The sequence below is a fragment of the Sorex araneus genome, chromosome X (genome assembly GCF_027595985.1).
Source record: "Sorex araneus isolate mSorAra2 chromosome X, mSorAra2.pri, whole genome shotgun sequence".
Classification (NCBI taxonomy): Eukaryota; Metazoa; Chordata; class Mammalia; order Eulipotyphla; family Soricidae; genus Sorex; species Sorex araneus.
The window spans coordinates 33,605,929-33,629,250 of record NC_073313.1 but is presented as its reverse complement, the minus strand read 5'-3'; the positions used below and the strand labels follow the sequence as shown (position 1 = coordinate 33,629,250).

The 23,322-nt window shown below is 38.5% G+C and overlaps 1 protein-coding gene across 1 annotated transcript in view; it reads left to right on the top strand.

Moving 5' to 3' along the window:
* DMD (dystrophin) overlaps positions 1–23,322 on the top strand; it is a 2,715,231-nt gene that overhangs the window by 834,706 nt on the left and 1,857,203 nt on the right. Inside the window, exon 6 of the mRNA XM_055122927.1 lies at positions 16,317–16,409. Within this exon, the coding sequence (XP_054978902.1) occupies positions 16,317–16,409 (93 nt within the window). The remainder of the gene's footprint in view (positions 1–16,316; positions 16,410–23,322) is intronic.

Here is a 23,322-nt window from a genome sequence, read left to right as displayed (position 1 = left end):
ACCGCCAGGAGTAATTCCTGAATAAAAAGCGAGGAGTAACCTCTGTGCATCACCGGGTGTGACCCAAAAAGAAAAAAAAAAAAACAGGGTGTGTCAGGTGGGGAGAATCACCTTCCCTTGTTATTGAAGGGGCTTTTAGAAGCCTCTTTCAACAAAAGTATTCATTGTGGTAGTCTCAGACTAGTTTGAGTATAATCTATAGTTCTAAAGAAGCAACTCCCTTGGATCCGCTGTATCAGTTTGCTTTCCTTTACTTTCTCCATTCTGCCCAGCAACTTGCCCTTCTCACTCAATAGCCATCACAGTTGTCTGACACCTCATTTATTTCCTGATTTGCATTCCCTGTGGTTGCTGTTTGAGCAGTAAGTTAGCCCGGCTATCAATAATTTATTTTCCAAAACCACTTATTGAGAAGAAGGTACTTCTAAGTGCAATGATACCTTTATTACAATATTTGCTGAGAGCAAAGCTCATTTGTTATAACATTGACTGTGGTTTGAAAAGGCAAACAAGAGAAAGTATAAAATCCCCTGAACTGGAGTAACTCTAGCAGGTGGTTATGCTTGTCTACACACTAGCTCAAGATAAGACTGTATCCACAGTTTCCATTCATTTGTGATTGGTTGAGGATGGCTACAATAAATTCCAGAGAATACAAAAAACACATCTCACACAGCCATTCTATTATTCTTGAGTGGTTCATTCTATTTATGAGTGGAGTCCATCGGGCACTCTGGATTCAGCGCTACAGTTCCTTAACCCCGTCTCCTCACAAATGAAGAGATGTAATGACTCATTAAAATTCATTTATTGGTAGACATTCCCCTCTGAGATAAAACTAAGCTCCAGTCAGTTTCCTTTCCCAGATTTAGTCTTTTAATCATTTTGCTGCTGACTTGAATAATTATTGAATTTTTTTTCCAACTTAGCCACTAAAAGTAGGGTAAGAGAGTTCATTGAAGTGATTTCAACTTGTTTTTGTTTGAGGGCCACACCCAGCAGTGTTCAGGTCTTACTCCTGGCTCTGCACTCAGGGATAATTCCTGGCAGTGCTCAGGTGACCATAGGAGGTGTCTGGAATAAAACCCAGGTCAGTCTCCTGCAAGACTTTACCCACTGTACTTTCTCTCCAGCCTCACCGTAGCGTTTTAAACTCTAGTTGTATTATGATACCTGTATTCCAGTCATTGAACATTTTGTTTCCAAGCTTCTGTTCCTATTTTATGAATCTCAATACCTTTCTGAAGTCATAGAATGGACTACCTCATTATTTGTTTTTTTTTTCTTTCTTGAAGTCCCCCAAACAGTTAGAGAATTCCACCTGGCATGGGGTACTTCTTGGGCCCAGGAGTGCTGGTGATTCTTCAACGCCAGACCTGTCGTTTTTTTCTTTTCATTCTTTTCTTCTTTATTATCTTTTGGCGGTGGGGAGGGGTAGGCGATGGTCATACCAAGTTGTGCTCAGATCTTACTCCTGACTGTTCACACAGTGATCATATTTGCCAGGGCTCGAGGGAATATACGGGAATGCCAGGAATCAAACCCAGGTCAACTACATGCAAGGCAAAAGTCCTACCCACTGTGCTATTGCTCTACTCCACCATACCTGGCATTTCTTGCACGGGTCGGGGGGCTTTAGAGCTACAGCCAGGCGGTGATGGTTGGGAGGCCTGCCTGCATTGACAGGGACAAAACTCTGGGCTTTTGCTTTAGTTCTTTGAACTATCTCCCTGGTCTGTATAATTATTTTAAAGTTTTTTTTTAAAGTATTGTTTTATACGTATATATTTTGAGTATATACCAAGACGTTATTGATTTCACATGATTTAATAAACATTAGCTGGCACATCTGCACATTTTATAACTATGTTCCTGCCAATTGTCTATTTTTACCAAGTGACTTCAAATGTATAGTGAGATAGCACAATGCAAATATGATCATGATTATGCATTATTAAACCAAAAATGCAAAGAGATTCTTTAAAAGGCCTAGGGTGAAAATTCAGCTGCCATCTCTGTTCACATATTCACTTAATCACATCATTGAAATTGTCAGTGAATCATATTGAATGGTTGTCAAATATCACTGATCTGAAAAATAATGCACTCTGCACTCTTACTGGCATGTGATCCTAGATAAAGAGTTTAAAGTCCTCTAAACTAGATTGTATGAGTCCTTTAGATATTAGGAAACTTAACTAGCCATGTAATATATATTTTGGAGTATCTTAGATATACTTTCTTAGAACAAATGTAAACTGCTTCCATGTATTGTTTATAAATCTAAAGTTCATATATAAATTTCATGTGCAAGTTAATTTATGTTAGACACCGTTATTTCTTACACTACATTTTCAGTACAGTCAATAAGCCTTTAATGTCTGACTATTCTATGCCTTTAATTCTAAAGCTGCAGAAAACATACATTCTTTTAACCCTTTCACTCACAAACAGCAGTATCTTTGCAAAAGGATTTTATGATTTTGGTTCCACTGCAACATCTGTAAAATATACAAATATACATAGCTATAACGTAGCTATAGTTTTTTTCTAAACACTCTCCTATGGAATATAAAACTACAAAGATGCCTACCTTGAAACTTCTTAATTGCTATTCAGATGTAATGTGAAACTCTTAAATTGAAGCCAATTGTGATTTAAAATAATTTTGTAAGGTTATCTATTTACCCTCCCCAATACTTTTGTTTCATCAAGGGAAACAATAATTGTTTCCTGTTTATTCAACTTAAAATTGATAATGCTATTAACCTATGATATGTACACATGGGGGGAACTATATGGCTACAAATTTAATTTTAATTGCATTTTTATATTAATGAATACAAACTGGGCTGGAGCACAGCGGTAGGGCATTCGCCTTTTACGCAGCTGACCCGTGTTCGATTCCTCCGCCCCTCTCGGAGAGCCCGGCAAGCTACCGAGAGTATCGAGACTACATGGCAGATCCTGGCAAGCTACCCGTGGCGTATTGGATATGCCAAAAACAGTAACAATAAGTCTCACATTGAGAGACGTTACTGGTGCCCGCTTGAACAAATCGATGAACAAGGACAGTGACAGTGATGACAGTGTCAGTGACAGGCAATACTAATTCGTGTTTGTACTCTTGTCTTGAAATCTGTATACATAGTGCAAGGTTAGAAAACTGACATGGAGTTTTTGTTAAAAAGAGGTATGTGGTGTTGCCAGGTATAACATTATCTTTATAAAAACTTAAGTTAAATAAAGTTACATTGAAAGAGCATATATGCATAATTATTATTGAGGACAGTCTCCGTATTTTAAAAAATGATGACCCATAGTATATGGTCATCATTTTTTATACTTTTTATAAGGAGATGTTTTTAGATTAGTTCAAAGAGATAGTTTGGCAATGATTTGTTGTTTTCAGTAAGATTACATGAACAGAAATAGTTGTGTTTTTGTTATATTTGTTAGAATTTTTGTTCATTTTAATGTTCACTTTTTTAGCATTTTTGTCCTTTTTTATGCTTTGGTTTTAGTGTTTTGTGTGTTGTTTGTTTTGTTTGTTTTGGTGTCACACCTGGCTGTGCTTAGGGATTGTCCTGGGTAGGCAGGACCTGCACTATCGTTCCAGCCAACACTGTGTGCTTTTAATTAACCATTCTAAATATTTACTTTCAAAGTGGTACCATATAGACAAATAAAATCACAGTTCTATTAAAAGAATTATCTTGTGAATAAATGACTATAAGCCTAATCATATGAAAATACAATGTTATTTTAACTTATTAATCTTTTTTCAGAGGAATTTGGGACATACATCTTCCCAAAACAGCCCAGCTGTGTTCATGGTTTACTCCTGGCTCTGTGCTCCGGGATCACTTCTTCAGTTTTTTGGTTTTTGTTTGTTTGTTGTTTTGGCCGCAGCCAGCAGAGTTCAGGGGTTACTCCTCCCTCTGCACTCAGGAATCCCTCCTGGTGGCACTAGAGGGACCACAGGAGGTGCTGAGAATCAAATCCTGGTCAGTCTAGCACAAGGCAAGTGCCCTAGCCACTGTCCTCCTCGTTCTTTGGCATTCAGATGGCTAGTTTTATGCAACACCAGTGATGTTTGTTTGTTTGTTTGCTTGTTTGTTGGGCCACACCTGGTGATACTCAGGAGGTACTCCTGGCTCTGCAATCATGAGTTACTCCAGGTGTGCTTGGGAGGGGCATATGGGGTGCCTGGGATCAAGCCTACATTGGCTATACGCAAGGCAAATGCCCTATCCACTGTCCCATCACTCCAGCCCCTAGTGAGTTAGTCTTGATAAACACTTTTCATTTTCATTAAGGATAAAATTTTGGGCCATATCCCTCAACCCTCACTTGTCAATATTAAATATGTGGCTTGTGGCGGATGGTCAACAATATTTAATGAATGACTGTAGCACTGCACTGCACTGTCGTCCCATTGTTCATCGATTTGCTCGAGTGGGTACTAGTAATGTCTCCATTATGAGACTTGTTGTTACTGTTTTTGACATATCGAATGCCCCACGGGTAGCTTGCCAGGCTCTGCCATGTGGGTGGGATGCTTGTGGTAGCTTGCTGGGCTCTCAGAAAAGGAAGGAGGAATCACGGGTCAACCACGTGCAAGGCAAAGGCCCTACTACTTGTTCCTTCAAAGATTGCATTGTATTGTAAAATACAATAATTGAAGGTACGAATAGTATTTTACCCTTTGTCTTTCTTTTCTTTTTTCCCTTTATTTCCTGCCTTTAAAATAACTTATTTTTTGGCCACACCTTCAAGTGCTGGGCTATTACTGCTGGCTCTGAACTCAGAAATTACTCCTGGCAGTGTTCTGGGGACCATATGGGATGCCAGGGTTGGGATGGAACTCAAATCAGCCACATGCAAGGCACGAGCCCTGCCCCCCCACACTAGCCCTCTGGCCCTCTTCTCTCTCTCCATCTCTCTTCCTTTTTTTTTTTTTTTACTTTTCCTGAATTTTTAAAGTCTTTTATTTTTATTATTTTATTTCACTTTATTTTCATTTGGTGGGCTGGAGTGATAGTGCAGAGGGTAGGGCGTTCGTTTTGCATGTGGCCAACCTGGGTTTTATTCCTCCGCCCCTCTCAGAAAGCGAGGCAAGCTATGGAGAGTATCCCGCCCATATCAAAGAGCCGGGCCAGCTACCCATTTTTGATATGCCAAAAACAGTAACAACAAGTCTCACAATGGAGACATTACTGGTGCCCGTTAGAGCAAATCGATGAGCAATAGGATGACAGTGACAGTGATACAGTGATTTTCGTTTGGGGGCCACATCTGGTGTTACTCTGGGTTTATTTCTGACTGAACTCAAGGATCACTTCTGTCAGTGCTTGGGTGACCATGTTTTTGATTTCAGGGATTGAATCCAGCCCAACCAAGGCAAGTGCTTTAACCCCTGTACTGTCTCTTTGGTCCAATAGTTGCTCTTTTTAAATGCATCATGTTTGGAAAGACTGTTAATATTTAGGGAGTTTCACTTAGTAAGAAGTTTCTTTAGCTTGACTACTGCAAAATGGCAGTGGCAGATGTTTTATAAAAGACACCTAAAAGATTGCAAAAGCAAATTCTATTTGTCTTGAATCTTGGAAGGAATGTTTCAGTTTTAAATAACCTATAAGAAAGAAATGTTGAGTGTGAAAGAACCAAAAAATAGAAGATAGACGTAAGTGCATGAGGTGTATGTATCAGGAGAGACCTTTATGAAAAGCATTCCAATGCGTGACATTTCCTTCACTGTGAGTTTTTTTTTTAAGATTCTGGTTAAGCAAATACACCCAAAATTTTCACACTATTTCATGTTTCCTTTCTTAATTTTTCTTCTATGAAATTATTTTCTATGATTTAATTTTAGCATTTTCCATCTAGTAAACTCATAGGCCAAGCCTGATGGATACCAAAATATTATTTGTCTGTATCTCTTACCCTAATTTAAAAGTGCTTTGTTTGCATTCTGCATAACAATAGGAACAAAAGTAGCTACGTAGGATAAATCTTGAAATGTGAAATGATCTTCAAGACTTAAGTCCTTTGATACAAATCTGAGGAATCTTCTCTTTTCTTTTTTCTTTTTTCTTTTTTTGCTTTTTGGGTCACACCCGGCAATATACAGGGGTTACTCCTTGGCTCTGCGGCTCTGCACTCAGGAATCACTCCTGACGGTGCTCAGGGGATCATATGGGATGCTGGAAATCAAACCCTGGTCAGCCACATGGAAGGCAAATGCCCTACCTGCTGTGCTATCAATCCAGCCCCAGGATCTTCTAAATCTTAACTAATTTCATCTGGCTGCCTGAAGCGTGCTGTGTTTGCATGAATGTCCACAGCTAAGAAGTAACTTTCTCAGTGCTTGTCTCAAAAGACAACAAGTAGTAGATGTAGTAGATACTGGAGCGATAGCACAGCAGGTAAGGCATTTGCCTTGCACGCGGCCGACCCAGGTTCGTTTCCTCCATCACTCTCGGTAAACCCGGCACCGAGAGTATCTCGCCTGGCAAGCTCCTCATGGCATATTTGATTTGCCAAAAACAGTAACAAAAAGTCTCACAATGGAGACGTTACTGGTGCCCACTCGAGGATATCAATGAACAATAGGACGACAGTGCTACAGTAGATGTTATGTATTTGAAAGATGATGGGTCCCCTATTCAAAAAGATATAATCTATTCAATATCCCAATTAGAATTGCAAATTATTAAGAGATTTACAAACTAAAATAGAAAAAAAATTGTCTCCTTGCTCCCACCAAAAATTGAAAAAGCATGAAAAGTATGTTAAGCATTTTATTCCTCTGTATTAAATGCAGGGATATCATGGCACTATCATTCCTTTTTTTTCATTGACCTTTTTTCTCTCACTCCCTTCTGCTCTGCTCAAGGAATTTTCATTTTCCTTATTGGAACTGGTGATCACAATGATTTTTATGTCAAATCTTCCTCATTCTTAAGTCAGTGTGTACCGTTCTATATTTGATGAACTCGTTCAGCAATTCTTCTTTCAGTAAAGGTAATTAAAAACCACATAAACTTGTCCAGGTCCGTAATCTCTTTTCATTAAACCACCACATTTCAGGTTTGCTTTAAATCTTACAGTTTCCTTAAGTATTCTTAAATCTTAAATATATCAATATATCATATATAAATCTTTTCACTGTAACTACCAGGGGACCACTAAATTTAAGGAGTAGAAAATAATATTGACAACTTTAGATTGCATCCATGCCCTGAAGGAACCCGGTAGAAAACAAAACCCAGATAAAACAAGGCTCTCTTGAATACGCAGTAAAAGAGAATCGTTCCTCATAGTCCAGTCCTGGCACACTTAGTTAGGATGGAGAATACCAAGTAATAAACAGTGCTCTTTGAAATGTGTCTATATCCACTTTGGAATTGCTAGATAGGTATTTCATCCAAAATCAGGCATTTTAGTCTAAGAACTGATGTGGGCACAGGAAATAGTTTTGGTTCAATTTCTGTTCTCACACGTACAAAATGGGGAATACATTATTCTCTTCCTAAGGCCAATTCCTTAGTTTTCTTAAGGGCTTATTTTGCCCCAAGAAAATGTTTCCCCTAATATTTGACATAAGAGTCATAAAAATCATCCTGACCTAAACATTTTACTAAGAGTCACAATCAAATATTCCGTGGGAACTACAATAAGATTGTATTATGTTGAGTCAAATGGTAAGAAATTTCTATGCTCTAAAATGATAATTGAATAAAACCTCTTTGATAGACAGTACTCAAAACTCTGAGACAGTGTCTTTTGTGGTAGTTTATAAGTAAAGTCTTAGGCTTATTTGCAGGGACTCCTAAAGCCAATCTTCATGTGTAAGTGATCTTATTTCTGGAAAAATTCAATGCATGCTATTTAATTTTCACACACAATATCAATTTTCACACCTATTCATTTGGTATCAGATGCTTTCATCTTGCGAAACAGAAAAACAGAACTTTGGGCATCCTCAATGACCTCAATATTGAATTTCCTCATATCTAGTGCTTGTTATAACACTCTCTCACACACAAACGTCTGCCCGTATATTAGTACGCATGTTATATAAATGTTTTTTGTTTTGTTTACTAGATAGACATATAATTATTCAGTGACACAGATTTTAGCATAATTTAGTTTTTTCCCTTTTCACAGTTATTTAGAAACTAGATTGGGAATCTGTGAAAGATCAAAGGATTTATATATATATATATATGTATATATATGAAAAAGATAAAACATTCAGAGAACATACTAGAGATATATATATGAAAATTATAATAAAATCCATTGTATAGAGTGCAATAGATTATTTAAGAGTAGCTAATAGTGATTTTCTAAAATCTATCACATAGCTACATAGCAATATATATGGTTTTATATCAACACTAGGCATGTGACAATTTTGAGTGAAAATTTGTTAGACTGTTGACATGAGGCATTCAAAAGTGATGTGAAGACTGAATTCTTTAGACATGATATAATATTCTCTTCTCGATTCTTAAGAGAGATTAATTGCTATTAATTATTATAGTCTTTGATAGACTGAAGAAGAGATAAAACATGACCAAAATGAATAATATTTCTTGTCTATATCATGGTGTCCAGTATTTACTAATTGACATTTCCCAAATGCATAATACTGGCTTCCTCTAGGGACTCTGAAATCATCTAGGAGAATGTCAGTAGGCTTGATTGCAATTATGGAGCCTTTTCTGGTTGCTCGCTTAAAGAGGATACATTTACAGAGGGGCACTATTGATTATTTTTTTGAAAATGGGGTGGTAGGCCAATTAAGTTTGGGAACCTCTGATTTAGATAGAGGTAGTGAAGTGTTTCATGGATTCTCAAGGTGTAGTTAATGAGGGATTTCTAATATCCAAACCTAATTCAACCTAAATTGAACTTTGTGGAAGCTTAAGGTGACTATTATTATTATTATTATTATTATTATTATTATTATTATATCACCGTAAGATACAGCTACAAGCTTTCATATATGTATGAGTTTCAATCATCACTGTATTATTGTATTACTGTCATCCCATTGTTCATTGATTTGCTCAAGCGGGCGACAGTAACATCTTCATTTGTCTCGGTCATGTGCTAGTGTAGCCCAATGGCATCTGCTTACTCCAGGAATAATAACTGCTGTTACTGTTTTTGGCATATCAAATACATCACAGGTAGCCTGCCAGGCTCTGCTGTGAGAGAAAAATGTAAAAAATAAAAAATAAAAATAAAGAGGTTGCATGGCCATGAATGCAGCTGTGCACTCCAGGAAAAAATTGTGTCGCTCTCTTCTGGGAGCTTTGTATTATAGTCTCTGGATCTTGGATGTTGATGAGATTGCATGGCACCAGGGAAAGTTTGTGGGTGTGACTGCCAAGCTACTGGAAAACTAAGGATCTGGGTGGAGGAGGCCCAGGCCCTATCCGAGCAGGCTTGGAGATCTCAGTTACAGGTCCTGCATGCCTGGGTTCTTCTGTTAGAATGATCAAACACCCATACCTCCACCAGTGCACATTCTCCGCCACCAATGTTCCCAGTATGCCTCCACTTTCCAACCCTCCCCCTGCCTCCATGGCAGACAATTTTCCCCATAGTCTCTCTTTACTTTTAGGCATTATGTTTTGCAATACAGATCCTGAGAGGTTATCATATTTGGTCCTTTATCTACTTTCAGCACACATTTTCCATCATTCATTGTCTTAGTGATCCCTTCTCTATTCCAGTTGCCTTCTCCCCCAGCTCATGAGACAGGCTTCCAACTATGGGACAATATTCCTGGCCCTTGTGTATACTGACAGTGACTCTTATAACCAGTATCCTTCTTTGTGAAATGTTTAAGAACTCACAGTTATGTAAGTTCATAGTTATATGAGTTTAAAGAGGGGGTTAGCAAGAAAGGTCTGTTCAGAAAAACAGTATATAGCCATTAGTCAATTTTAAGATAGAATGAATACTTATGTGTATATTTTATGTAAAAGTTTAAAACAATAATTACAAAAAATTAAAAAATTGAATACTAAAATCAGTAGATTGAATAGCTTCAAAAGCTGATTCTTAAAATAAATAGATCAATGAAGTATAAAAATCTATTCTTATCTTAATAAAAGTGTGTAATAATGAAAAAAGGGAAAAGTCAGTGAGAAGAAGGGACAAATAACCACAGATACAAAATTATCAGAAAATACTATAAGCAATACCATAAGAATTCATTTTAAAAAATCCAGGACAATGTTGATTTTCTAGTACGATGTAAATTGTTTAAATTGAAGGAAAATAAATAAAACTGAAACTAATTTATTTAAAAATAATTATTTTTTGTGAATGCAACAGTGGAGCGATAGCACAGTGGTAGGGCGTTTGCCTTTCTGTGTTTGATCGCTCTGCCCCTCTCAGAGAGCCCAGCAAGTTACCAAGAGTATCATGCCCTCATGGCAGAGCCTGGCAAGCTACCCGTGGCATATTGGATATGCCAAAAACAGTACCAATAAGTCTCACAATGAGAGACATTACTGATGCCCACTCGAACAAATTGATGAGCAGTGGGAAGACAGTGACAACTTAAACTATACCAGAATTTTTATATGTTCATTTAATCTAACTCTTAAAGTATTAATAACTCCTATATATTGAGGTATCCCTGAGCACATAAAAATAAAATTCTGCATTTCCTTTAGTGGCATTCAGGATAACCTTAGTGCCAACATGAAATTAAATAAGTATATATGACAATATAACTTTTGAATACAAATACAAAGGTTCTATTGTGTTGAAGTTTCTGGCACTGATTGCAACCATAACTCCAACATGGTAAGTACTACATAAATATTAGCTGTTACTTGCACAGACCTTTTCAAAGAGAGGCGTGAAAGAAAACTGCCTGATGAAAAATGAGCAAGGCATATTAGCAGACAATTTATAGATGAAATTGTAATTGTCAATCACAAATGGTATTCCAAATGCAATGAGAATCAGGGCAACGGATTAAACTAATAATGTAGTATCTTGTAATTGATCAGATAAAATGAAATAAAAAAAAACTATTGCTGATAATGAAAGAGCCTACTTATTATATACATTGCTATTTCTAAATTTAATTGCTGGGGCGTGAAAGAGGGGGGAAGGACCTTTGCTCTCACAGGGATGAAAGCAGTTCAATCCCATGGTTGTTTTGATCTGCATCCCACAGAGGCTAGCACACATCCAAAAGAACAAAAGCAACCACTGTTGGAGAGGATGTGGGGAGAAAGGGACCCTCCTACACTGCTGGTGGGAATGTCGGCTAGTTCAGCCCTTTTGGAAAACAATATGGACGATTCTCAAAAAATTAGAGGTTGAAATCCCATTTGACCCAGCAATACCACTGCTGGGAATATATCCCAGAAAAGCCAAAAAGTATAGTCGAAATGACATCTGCACTTATATGTTCACCGCAGCACTGTTTACAATAGCCAGAATCTGGAAAAAACCCGAGTGCCCTAGAACAGATGACTGGTTGAAGAAACTCGGGTACATCTATACAATGGAATACTACGCAGCTGTTAGAAAAAAATGAGGTCATGACGTTTGCATATAAGTGGATCAGCATGGAAAGTATCATGCTAAGTGAAATGAGTCAGAAAGAGAGAGACAGACATAAAAAGATTGCACTCCCAAGAACTGTAGAAATAAGTACCAGGAGGTTGACTCCATGGCTTCGAGGCTGGCCTCACGTTCCGGGGAAAGGTCAACTCAGAGAAGCGATCACCAACTACATTGTAGTCGAAGGCCATGTGGGGGAAGGGAGTTGCGGGCTGAATGAGGGCTAGAGACTGAGCACAGCGGCCACTCAACACCTTTATTGCAAACCACAACAGCTAATTAGAGAGAGAAAACAGAAGGGAATGCCTTGCCACAGTGGCAGGGTGGGGTGGGGGGGAGATGGGATTGGGGAGGGTGGGAGGGACACTGGGTTTACGGGTGGTGGAGAATGGGCACTTGTGAAGGGATGGGTTCCAAACTTTGTATGAGGGAAGTATAAGCACAAAAGTGTATAAATCTGTAACTGTACCCTCACGGTGATTCTCTAATTAAAAATAAATAAATTAAAAAAAAAAAGATTGCACTCATCTGTGGAGCATAGAATAATAGACTATAAGACTAACACCCAAGATTAGTAGAAATAAGTACCAGGAGGTTGTCCCCATGGCTTGGAGGCTGGTCTCTCATTCTGGGCAACTCAGAGAAGGGAACACCAAGTAAAATGTGGTTGGAGGTCATGCAGGGGAAGGGTGATGCGTGCTGAATATAGACTAGAGACTGAACACAATGGCCACTGAACACCTTTATTGCAAACCACAACACCTAATCAGAGAGAGAGATCAAAAGGGAATACCCTGCCATAGTGGCAGTGTGGGGTGGGGGGAGATGGGACTGGGGAGGGTGGGAGAGATGCTAGGTTTACTGGTGGTAGGGAATGGGTACTGGTGAAGGGATGGGTTCTTGAACTTTGTATGGGGAAAACACGAGCACAAAAATGTATAAAACTGTAACTGTACCCTCACGTTGATTCACTAATTAAAAATAAATAATTAAAAAAATAAAAATAAATAAAACTAAAAAAAAGAAAACAGTTCAATCCTCAGCACTGCATATGATAGACCCCCAACACCATAGAGGATTTTCACTCATGAGCACAGAGCCAGGAATAGCCCCTTCGCACTGATGGAAATGACCAACATCCTCAAATTTATTTCTGGGGGTGGAGAGAGAGAGGGAGGGAGAGAAAGGGGGAGGAGAGAGGAGAGAGGAGAGAGAGTGTGTCCAATAAGCTGAGAGCATGCATTTGCATGGAGGAGACCCAGGTTTGACGTTCAGCCCTGTATACCTGAGTACCTCCAGGAGGAACTCCAGAGCACAGAGCTAGGAGTAGACCCTGACCACTGCCAGCTGTAGCCCAAAGTCAAAAACAAAACCAGAACCCTAATTGCTGCAGCTGGAGAGAGAGTACAGCATTTAGGGCACTTCCCTAATAAGGAATCAACCATGGTTTGATCCCCTGAATCCCATATAGTTCCCTGAGAACGACCAGGAGCCAACCCTGAGCACAAAACCAGGAGTAAGTCCTCCATAAAGCTGAGTGTATTCAACAAAAACCCAAGAGGAAAGAGGGGAGAGGGAGGGTCTTGGATACTTGGTGGTGGTTAGTTACAGTAACTTTATACATCAAAAGCATAAATGTTAACATGATTGTATTCATTTTACCCAAGCTAAATAATAATGACAAAAGTTAGTATAATAACCCAAAAAATATTTGCTCAAAAATGTGAACCATGTGTAAGATCTCACTTATGTATTTGCTTCAAATAATATGCTTGTTTGACCATAGGTATAATGATGTAAACTATTCTTAAAAATTACAGAAATGATATGATACATATGTTGTATATGCATATACGTAAATAAAAATAGTAAAAAAAACAAATAGTTCACCACTCAAAAATGGTAATGTTTGTTACTTACACCTCAACTAAAGGATAATAAAATACTTCTGACAACACAGCTTAAACTAATGTGTACCTTTAGAAAAAAATTGATTATAGTGAGACAAGACCCTCTGAGACACATTTTATAACAATATATGTGTAAAATATCTTAGTAAACCATGCTATCTACTCAGTACACCATAGAGCAAGGACCACAAACTTAACAGAGGTGGCCCCCTGGCCCATTGCATATGATAGGCAATAAAAAGAAAATTTATTGCAAATCAATAGAAATTTGCATAAATTTAATAGTATTATTATAACTGTCTACAAACTATCTCCATAAGACTAAAATACAACACTATTCTTTCATTGTTTTGGAAGGTTAACAAAATAACCCATAATATACTTATTGTATAAATCATAAAGTTGTAATTAGAGGTGTAGTAAGTTATTCTAAAATTTCTATTTCTTAAGAGTTCAGAATAAGAAAAATGTTTATTGTCTCTGACTAAAAAAGTAAACTTCCTTGTATTAGCTGGTGAGGCATAGGATCCTTCCTACCTAATTTCAGTGTCTGTTAGCATTAACCCAGATTTGTTCAACTTTTCTGGAACTGTTCCCTCTTCACTTCATAATGATAATGTCTTACCCCTTTCCATTACTCAGTTCCTTGCATTATTTGCATTTTAAAGTTTCCATAGTTCTGTTCCAGATTGTTTAACAACTTCATTATATGCCATATTATCCCTGAGAACAGCACTTCTTATTCCAAATCAGGTAATAGCTTTCACCTCGCCCCCCCCCGTCCCCCGCCGTCGACCCCCACACTTCAGTTATCTGGGCTATTGTTAATAGTGTTTCTGGATCTGCCACTTTCTTGTAGGCTGTATATTCCCTCTTCTCAAATTCAAACAACACTGACTAGCTTCTATCTATTGCTTGCCCTGCTACAGTGGGTTTTTTCCACAAAAATTTCAAGATACACTATGTTTTAGCTAATTTTTCCCCAGTGATTATAAATAACTTTTCTTGGAATACATGCATGCCTGGGATGGAGCGATAGGGAAGCGGGTAGGGCGTTCGCCTTGCACGCAGCTGACCTGGGTTCAATTCCTCCGCCCCTCTCAGAGAGCCCAGCAAGCTACCGAGAGTATCTCGCTTGAACGGCAGAGCCTGGCAAGCTACCCATGGTGTATTCGATATGCCAAAAACAGTAACAACAAGTCTCATAATAAAGACATTACTGGTGCCCGCTCAAGCAAATCAATGAGCAATGGGATGACAGTGACAGTGACATGCATGCGTATTGCTATAGCCATTGTCTGTGCTTCTGTGAGTTTGTATGTGTTTTCCAGTGTTGTCTTTTTGATGTGATAAAATATGTAATATAAAATTTAACAACTAAGTCATTTTAAGCATACAGGCTTTCCAGAACTTTCATCCTCTTAAACTGAGACTTTTATCCATAAGATAATAAATCTACATTCCCCGTCTTGCTTAGTTACTAATTCAACAAGTACATTGGCTTATAGGCACTGATATAACTAGAGCACAAGAGTGGAAAACTTCCTTATTTCTGAAACTTAATTGTCATGACACTGAAATCAAATCATCCATTGCTGAAGATCATCATTTTTTCCCACTCCCCTGTTATAATTTTTTAAACAATTTTTGAGGATCAATTATTTTAAAAGAGAACCTCACTGTATGACAAAACAAGTATAAAAGATAGATTGAAGTAAAATTTCATCCAGTAATAGTTTAGAATCTTTGGAATAAAATATTTAACCAAAATGAGTAATTGTAGTTGACCTCTTGAAGGGCATCTGGGTTGTTCCTGGTTTGGGAATGTTGCAAATGAGGCTGGTGCAAACACTTAAACACTTTAGGATTTTCTTAAACATACATTTTCATTTCTTTGGGATCAGTACCCAAGATCCTAATTGTTGAAATGTGTGTACACACATTTTCAGTTCTTTTGTAAGGAACAACCAAACTTTTTTAATTTACACCTGTACTTTTACATTTCTGCCAGTTATATGTGAGGCTCCATCTTCTGCATAGCCTTCTCATCATTTAATGTTGTCACTATTTTTAAATTTCAGCCATTATGATAAATGTATCGTGTTATCTCATTGTGATTATAATTTGCATTTCCCTAATGACTAATAATGTTGAACATATTTCCATGTGCTTTTTTGCCTGATGTTTGTGTTTCACCTGACTCCACTAAAAGTGTTAAAAGAACATGAAGGACAGGGAAGGTATTTTCCTTTGAAAATGAAACCCTGCAGATTTTGATTCCCAAACCCAGTCCTGAATAGATACAAGAAAACTAGCTATTAGTCCTATTGTTTATTAGTTATATGTGCTTTGAAAGCAAGGGCATTTTAGTCCAATGCATTCAGTCCTAATTATAATAGAATTCCTCTGCACAAGATAAAAGAACTGATGAAATATCTTTTTTTCCTTTTTGAGTTTCAATTATGTATTAGGTAGTAGGTCTTAATTTTAGGCATCCTTTATGAGCTATCATTATTATACATTATGCTTGGAAATACTCTGGCCTCTTTAATCTATAGTAATCTATTTATGTACTCTAAGTACATTAAATTCCTCTATCTTTCTAAATGCATTTGGGGACACTTGTTTGTTACAAAAAGTACATTTATGAATGCATTTTGTTTCATTTTTAGATTGTTAAAAGCTGTAAAGCTGCTTCGTTTCTGAAAATATCAAAATGCAATTACTTTCATATTTTGTTTTCTTTCCGAACAGGTATTTATCTCTTTCCTTCAAATGTTTCCCCTTTATCTTTCACAGGTTGATTTAGTGAATATTGGAAGCACTGACATAGTAGATGGAAATCATAAACTGACTCTTGGTTTGATTTGGAATATAATCCTCCACTGGCAGGTAAGATCCTGATGAGTATTTTCTAGTTGTCTGATGTGTTGCTGATCCTTCCTTTCATTTTTACCCTTGACCTACAAAACGAACATGTATATGTCTAACTATACAAGGCACATTTTTACTGTGCTGACATCCAAGTTGGCACAGGTAATGCCATATGTGATGTGAAAGACTGGTGAATAATAAAACATAAAACAAGTTCTAGCACATTTTCAGGAATATTTTATAAATTTTATTCTATGGGGTATAATGAAAAAAGAAAAGACAGTCCAATAGGTTCATTAAAATATTATCCACAAAGATGTATCATCTATTAACTCATTCATGTGAAATTACCTTATTTATAAAATCAAAGGTATTTTTACTGTCAACCATTACCTTAGTTTTTGTTATTCTTGGTTAATATCAATTTAAACCAATATTATAAAAGGATCTGTGAACTTTGATAATCTCTGCAAGTATGTGTGCTTTACAAATAGTCATTTCATAAATTTCTTTGGAAATTGTAATTTTTCCTAAGCCACCTCAGTATAAGGTCTCAACTCTGCTTATGTTCATAGGAGCTCTGAGAAAAGATGAAAGGTCATTTAGTGAAAATAATATGTACACTTTTTGGATTAACTTTATATGAACTTAAATTTCAACTCCCTCATTTGTCATGTTAGTGAAACTAGGTGTATCACTGTCCATTTACGGATCATAATTTATCAGTGTCAAAAAACGATAGCTTGTGGACTGGAGCGATAGTACAGTGGGTGGGACTTGCATTGCATATAGCCAACCCAGTTTGATACACTGGCATCCCATATAACCTCACCAGGAGTGATCCCTGAGCAAAAGAACTAGGAGTAAGTCCTGAGCAGTAATGGGTCTGACTCAAAAATTAAAAAGTTAACTTTTATATTTGTCAAGATTACATGTAAAAATCCATAAATCACTCTTAAAATACCATTGACTTTAGAGATGTAGCATGCGAATACATTTGATTAGAATTTTCACGCATGTTTTAATAATTTGGAGGGTTAATTGAATAGTCTTCTCTTTTTTAGTAACAATACATTTTACTAAAATATATTTATAAAGATGTAACTTATAGAGCATAACTTTTCCAGTTCTACCTGTAAACTTCAAATTATACTAGACTTGTTAAAAAATAGTTGAGTACTTCACAACTGTTATGAAGCTGGAAAATTTCCCTCACTACTGGCCTAGTCTGTCAAAAATCTTAAGATATTTGCAAAGTTATGCAACCATCACAACAATCTAATATTAGCACATTTATACTTCCTTAAACATAATTCTCATGTCCATTTATAGTCACTTCTAACTCTCCCAATCCTGAGCAAACAATCCGTTTTCTGTCTCTGCATCTCTGCTTTTATATCAACAGAATCAAACAATATGTGTTCTTTGGTTTCTGGGTTCTTGCACAGAATGTATTCTTCAAGTCTCATTTCTATTGCAATAGTAGTTAATTTTATAGGGTTCACTTTTAACCTGAGTTATAGTTGGTCTTGTTCTGTCAGAGAGCATGTGGACCACACATATACATACTAGCATGTGAACCAGACATATAAATACGCAGTCATAGTCATATTGTTCTCCAAGTAAAAAAAATGAAACTCACTGAACAGGCTCAAATCAATTTCACAGTAAGATTGGAAGAGACAAGAAACCATAGTTTCTCCCAGCCTAGGATAGATCAACAGAGTATCAACAAAGCTCAAGAAAGCTTAGAGTTTGATGCCAAACTCTACAACCAACAAGGAAACAAAGGTCCCCAACCTAACAGGCTTACTTCAGTTGCTTAGAACTTCTCAAGTTTCCACAAACAGTTTATAATAGTTGTAAATAGCGATCTAATATTTTCTGAGAGTATTCTGCCCAAACGGCAGAGCCTGGAGAGCTACTGGTGGCGTATTTGATATGCCAAAACCATTAACAATAATGGGCCTCATTCCCCTGAACCTGGAAGAGCCCCCAATATGGCAGCGTTAAGAAAGATGAACAAGGAGAGGCTGATAAAATCTCAGGGCCTAACTAGGCTGCCAAAATGAAGGAGAAAAAGACTGTTTGCACTTTTAAAGTGCGTACGCTGGCATCGAAAGCATCCATGGAGGACCTGATGGTGCAAGCACAGAAGATCAAGTATGATGTCATTGGATTGGCTGAGACGAGAAGGTATCGAACACATCACGCCATTTTCTACTCTGGAGAAGAATTGTTCCTCAGAACATGCGACACCAGAGGTGTTGGTGGTGTCGGTGTCCTTATGACCACGAACTTAGCCATGAGCATTGATTCGTTCAAATGCCTAACAACACGAATCGGATGCTTACATTTGAATAGATGTGGCTCGTTGCCTGTTGCCTGCAGTTTCTATCTTCATTGTCTATGCACTAACATCCAACTATGACAAAGAAGAAATCGAGAAGTTCTACATCCAGCTAGAGAAGTTCTATAAAGAAGACCACACCTTCTACAAGGTCATTGTCGGTGATTTTAACACCAAGATAAAACCTAGAAGGTCACTTGAAGAACTCCACATAGGGACCCATGGCCTAGAATGGAACAAACAGGGTAAGAGACTGTCTAAGTTCATCATGTTGACCAAGACCATCCATGGAAACTCGAAGTTACAGAAGGCCAAATCTAAACCCTGGACATGGGAATCTCCCAGTGGACAGTTGCACAACAAAATTGACCACATAATATTCAATTGACAGTTTTGCCTGACCGATGCCACTGTTGTCCCGAAATTCCGAATGGGATAAGTTCACCATCTCCTTCATGCAAAATTCTACTTTACAGATTTGGGAGAAAGGACTGCAAAGTTTAAGAAGAGAACTCCTAGAATGATCACCTACCGGAAACTCTTTGGCACTACTGCAGCAATATGGGAAGATGCCATCGTTGACAAACGAAGAGGAATACAATTGACTGGTTCAGCACCTCCATGACTGTGTGCGGAGTTCAGAGAGAAAGAAATCCACAAAAAGTCGCCTGTCTTTGGAAACTCTCGAGCTCATTCGCCAAAGTGGTCTGGCACAAGCCTTAGGCAATCACAAGCTAACGTCCGAGGTCACAAAGCTGTGCAGAGAAGCAATAAAGGAAGACCTCAAGAGAGAAGAGCAGCAGTGTTGGCTGATGTGGCAGAAGCCAGGAAAAGTATTCGCAACACCCGTCTGTCCTTCGCGAACTGTAAGACCAAGATGACTGCCCTCCGACGTCCTGATGGATCTATCATATCTTCCAGAAGGACAATGGAAAAGGTTATGCACGACCTCTATTCGGATCTCTGACAGCCATGTCCACCTGCCCAAATACCAAATTGCACAGGAAGGATATGTCGTTTCCAGCATTCTCCCTTCTGAAATGCGACATGCCATTTTTTCGGTAAAGATGTGTACAGTACCTGGTCCAGACAAGGTCAGACTCGAACACCTGAAGAATCTGCCACCAGTACTCACCAATACACTGGCTTGGCTCTTTACATGCTACTTGTCTGAATGCAAGGTTCCGCCCCAATGGAAAACCAGGACTGTCCTGTTGTACAAGAAGGGAGACATCCACAACATCGGCATCTATTGCCCAATCTGCCTATTGTCTGTCGTCTACAAGTTATTCACTTGAGTTATCCTGAATGGGATTGGCAGAACACTAGATGAAGAACAACCATGCGAGCAAGCTGGGTTCTGAAAAGGATTCAGCACGATTGACCATATCCACATGGTGACAAAGCTCATTGAGGTTTTGCGAGAGTTTACGATGTCACTCTGTCTAACGTTCATTGATTTAAAGAAGGCCTTTGATTCTGTTGAGATTGAAGTGGTCATCAAAGCCCTAGACGAACAGGGCATTTAAACTCAGTACATCAGGATCCTCTGTGAGGTATATTATGGATTCACCACCAGGATCTCCCCATTCTACAAAGAAGTGATCATCGATGTAAAGAGAGGGGTTCAGCAGGGTGACACAATTTCACCAAAACTCTTCAGTGCCATCCTCGAGAATTTCATGCAATGTCTAGAATGGGAAGGAATGGAAGTGAAGATAGACGGTTGGTAACTACACTACCTCCGCTTTGCTGATGACATTGTTCTCATAACACCAAATATCAGCCAAGCGGCACAAATGCTGGCCGACTTTGACCATGAGTGTGGAAAGGTCAGACTGCAGCTGAATCTCACGAAGACAATGTTCATGAGAAATGGACTAGTTCCTGGTGTTCCATTTGCCCTCAATAGAATTAACATCTCCAAATGCAGCAGTTATGTGTACCTAGGTCGAGAACTCAACATTATGAACGATCTGGCACCTGAACTGTGCAGGAGGAAGAGAGCAGCGTGCAACGCCCTCAAGAGCATCGAAGAAGTGGATAAGAGGACAAAGAACCTCCGGCTCCGGGCAGATCTTTTTGACTGCACCATTCTTCCTGCACTAACATATGCCTTAGAGACCTGGGCCCTACAAAAACAGGATGAGAACGCTATTTGTGTATCCCAAAGAAGAATGGAAAGAGCTATGCTTGAAATATCACGTTTCACTCAAATGAGAGAAGGAATCCAGAGTTCTGACCTCTGTTGACAATCAAGAATCAGGAACACTGTCTCATTTGCCAAGGCATTGAAAATAAGATGGGCCAGACACATAATGTGATTTAGAGACGACCTCTGGACTAGAGCTATTACCGACTGGATTCCACAAGCTATCAAAAGACCATGAGGCCACCCACCTACGAGATAGTCAGACTTCTTTGTCAAGACCCTGAATGAATGATTTGAGGCTATTAATGTCCCTGGAGTGAGCAGACACCACTGGGCTACACTAGCACGCAACAGGAACGAATAGAGACATTACTGGCACCTGATCGAACAAATCGACGAACAACGGGATGACAAGTGATACAAGTGATTTTTCATTAAATGTTCATTAAAATATAATTAAAACATAGCAAAAATGAAATAAACCACAAATAATCAAACCAACTTCCCTCTCTCCCTCCCTCCCTCCCTCCCTTCCTTCTTTCCTTCCTTCCTTCCTCCCTCCCTCCCTCCCTTCCTTCCTCCCTCCCTCCTCCCTTCCTCCCTTCCTTCCTTCCTTCCTTCCTTCCTTCCTCTTCCTTCCTTCCTTCCTTCCTTCCTTCCTTCCTTCCTTCCTTCCTATCTTTCTCCCTCTCTTTCTCTCTCTTTCTCTTTCTTTCTTTCTTTCTTTCTTTCTTTCTTTCTTTCTTTCTTTCTTTCTTTCTTTCTTTCTTTCTTTCTTTCTTTCTTTCTTTCTTCTTTCTTTCTTTCTTTCTTTCTTTCTTTCTTTCTTTCTTTCTTTCTTTCTTTCCTTCTTCCTCTTCCTTCCTTCCTCCCTCCCTCCCTCCCTTCCTTCCTTCCTTCCTTCCTTCCTTCCTTCCTTCCTTCCTTCCTTCCTTCCTTCCTTCCTTCCTTCCTTCCATCCTCTCTTTCTCCTTCTCTTTCTCTCTTTCTTTCTTTCTTTCTTTCTTTCTTTCTTTCTTTCTTTCTTTCTTTCTTTCTTTCTTTCTTTCTTTCTTTCTTTCTCTCTTTTTCTTTCTTTCTTTCTCCCTCTTTATTTTATTTTTGTTTTGTTTCTGCCCTTTATATGGTGGTGCTCAGAGGTTAGTCCTAGCTCTGTGTTGGGGGCGGGGTATACAATGTGAGGATCAAACTTAGGGCTACCCCCATGCAAAGCAAAAATTTCAGAAGTTTGACTCATTTCCATGAATCTCAGACCTTTTTTAAATCATAGAATTGAATAGATTTAAATAGAATTTTGTATAATTGATAATTTTTTGTGAAGCTAGCTAGTTTTAATTGAAACTTATTTAGAAAGACCTGAGAGGAGCAAAAGGGACAAACATATATTCCAGAGACAACATGGGCTTCTCCAGAGTAGAAACAAACAAGCAAAGAAGAGACAAGAAAGTGAGATATGTGTTCAAGGGAGAACACAGGTTTGAAGAGGAAGCCAATACAAACACTTGAAAGAGCCTGCTATACTTATCTTATGACCAGGAAAAACATAATTCATGGAAGAAACATAGCTTTCAGAAAGCAATTTGTGTTGCAAAAACAGATAATAATTTTGACAAAGCCAGCAAGTGTACTTAGGCTGCAAGTACTGGGGTAGGGCTGGGCGCACAAGTTTATTTTAATTATCATTGTCTGTTATAGGATTATAGGACAGAAGGGCATATGCCGTGCATATGGCCGACCCGAGTTCAATTCCTTTGTCCCTCTCTGAGAGCCCGGCAAGCTACCGAGAGTATCCCACCCGCACAGCAGAGCCTGGCAAGCTACCTGTGGTGTATTCGATATGCCAAAAATAGTTAACAACAATTCTCACAATGGAGACATTACTGGTGCCCGCTCGAGCGAATCGATGAAAAACGGGACGACAGTGCTACAGTGCTATCTATTATATGACCTCACTCTTTGTCATCTCAAAACCCTTTCCAATGCCATCTGGACTCACCATCAGCTATTTTTAAAAATGCCATGTCTGAAGTTGTTATGAGTTCGGGAGCTTGGTCGTTTAAAAAAAAAGTATGTAGGGAAATAATCATCCCCACGAACACTAAAAAGAATGCTTTTGTATGCTTTCCTTCTCTGATAGACCTCTATTCAGGTCTTGAATATCCTGAGCATTTGAATTGCAGGGATAAAAACTCTTCCCAACCTCCCTGCCCTTAATTTTACATCTCTTCTAACACATTTTCCTATTCCACTAAACAGGGTTTAAAACTACTAGACATAGTCAAAGCACAGCAGAGCCTGGCAGCATGGCAGAGCCTGGCAAGCTATCTGTGGCATATTTGATATGCCAAAAACAGTAACAACAAGTCTCACAATGGAGACGTTTCTGGTGCCCGCTCGAGCAAATGGATGAGCAACTGGACGGCAGTGCT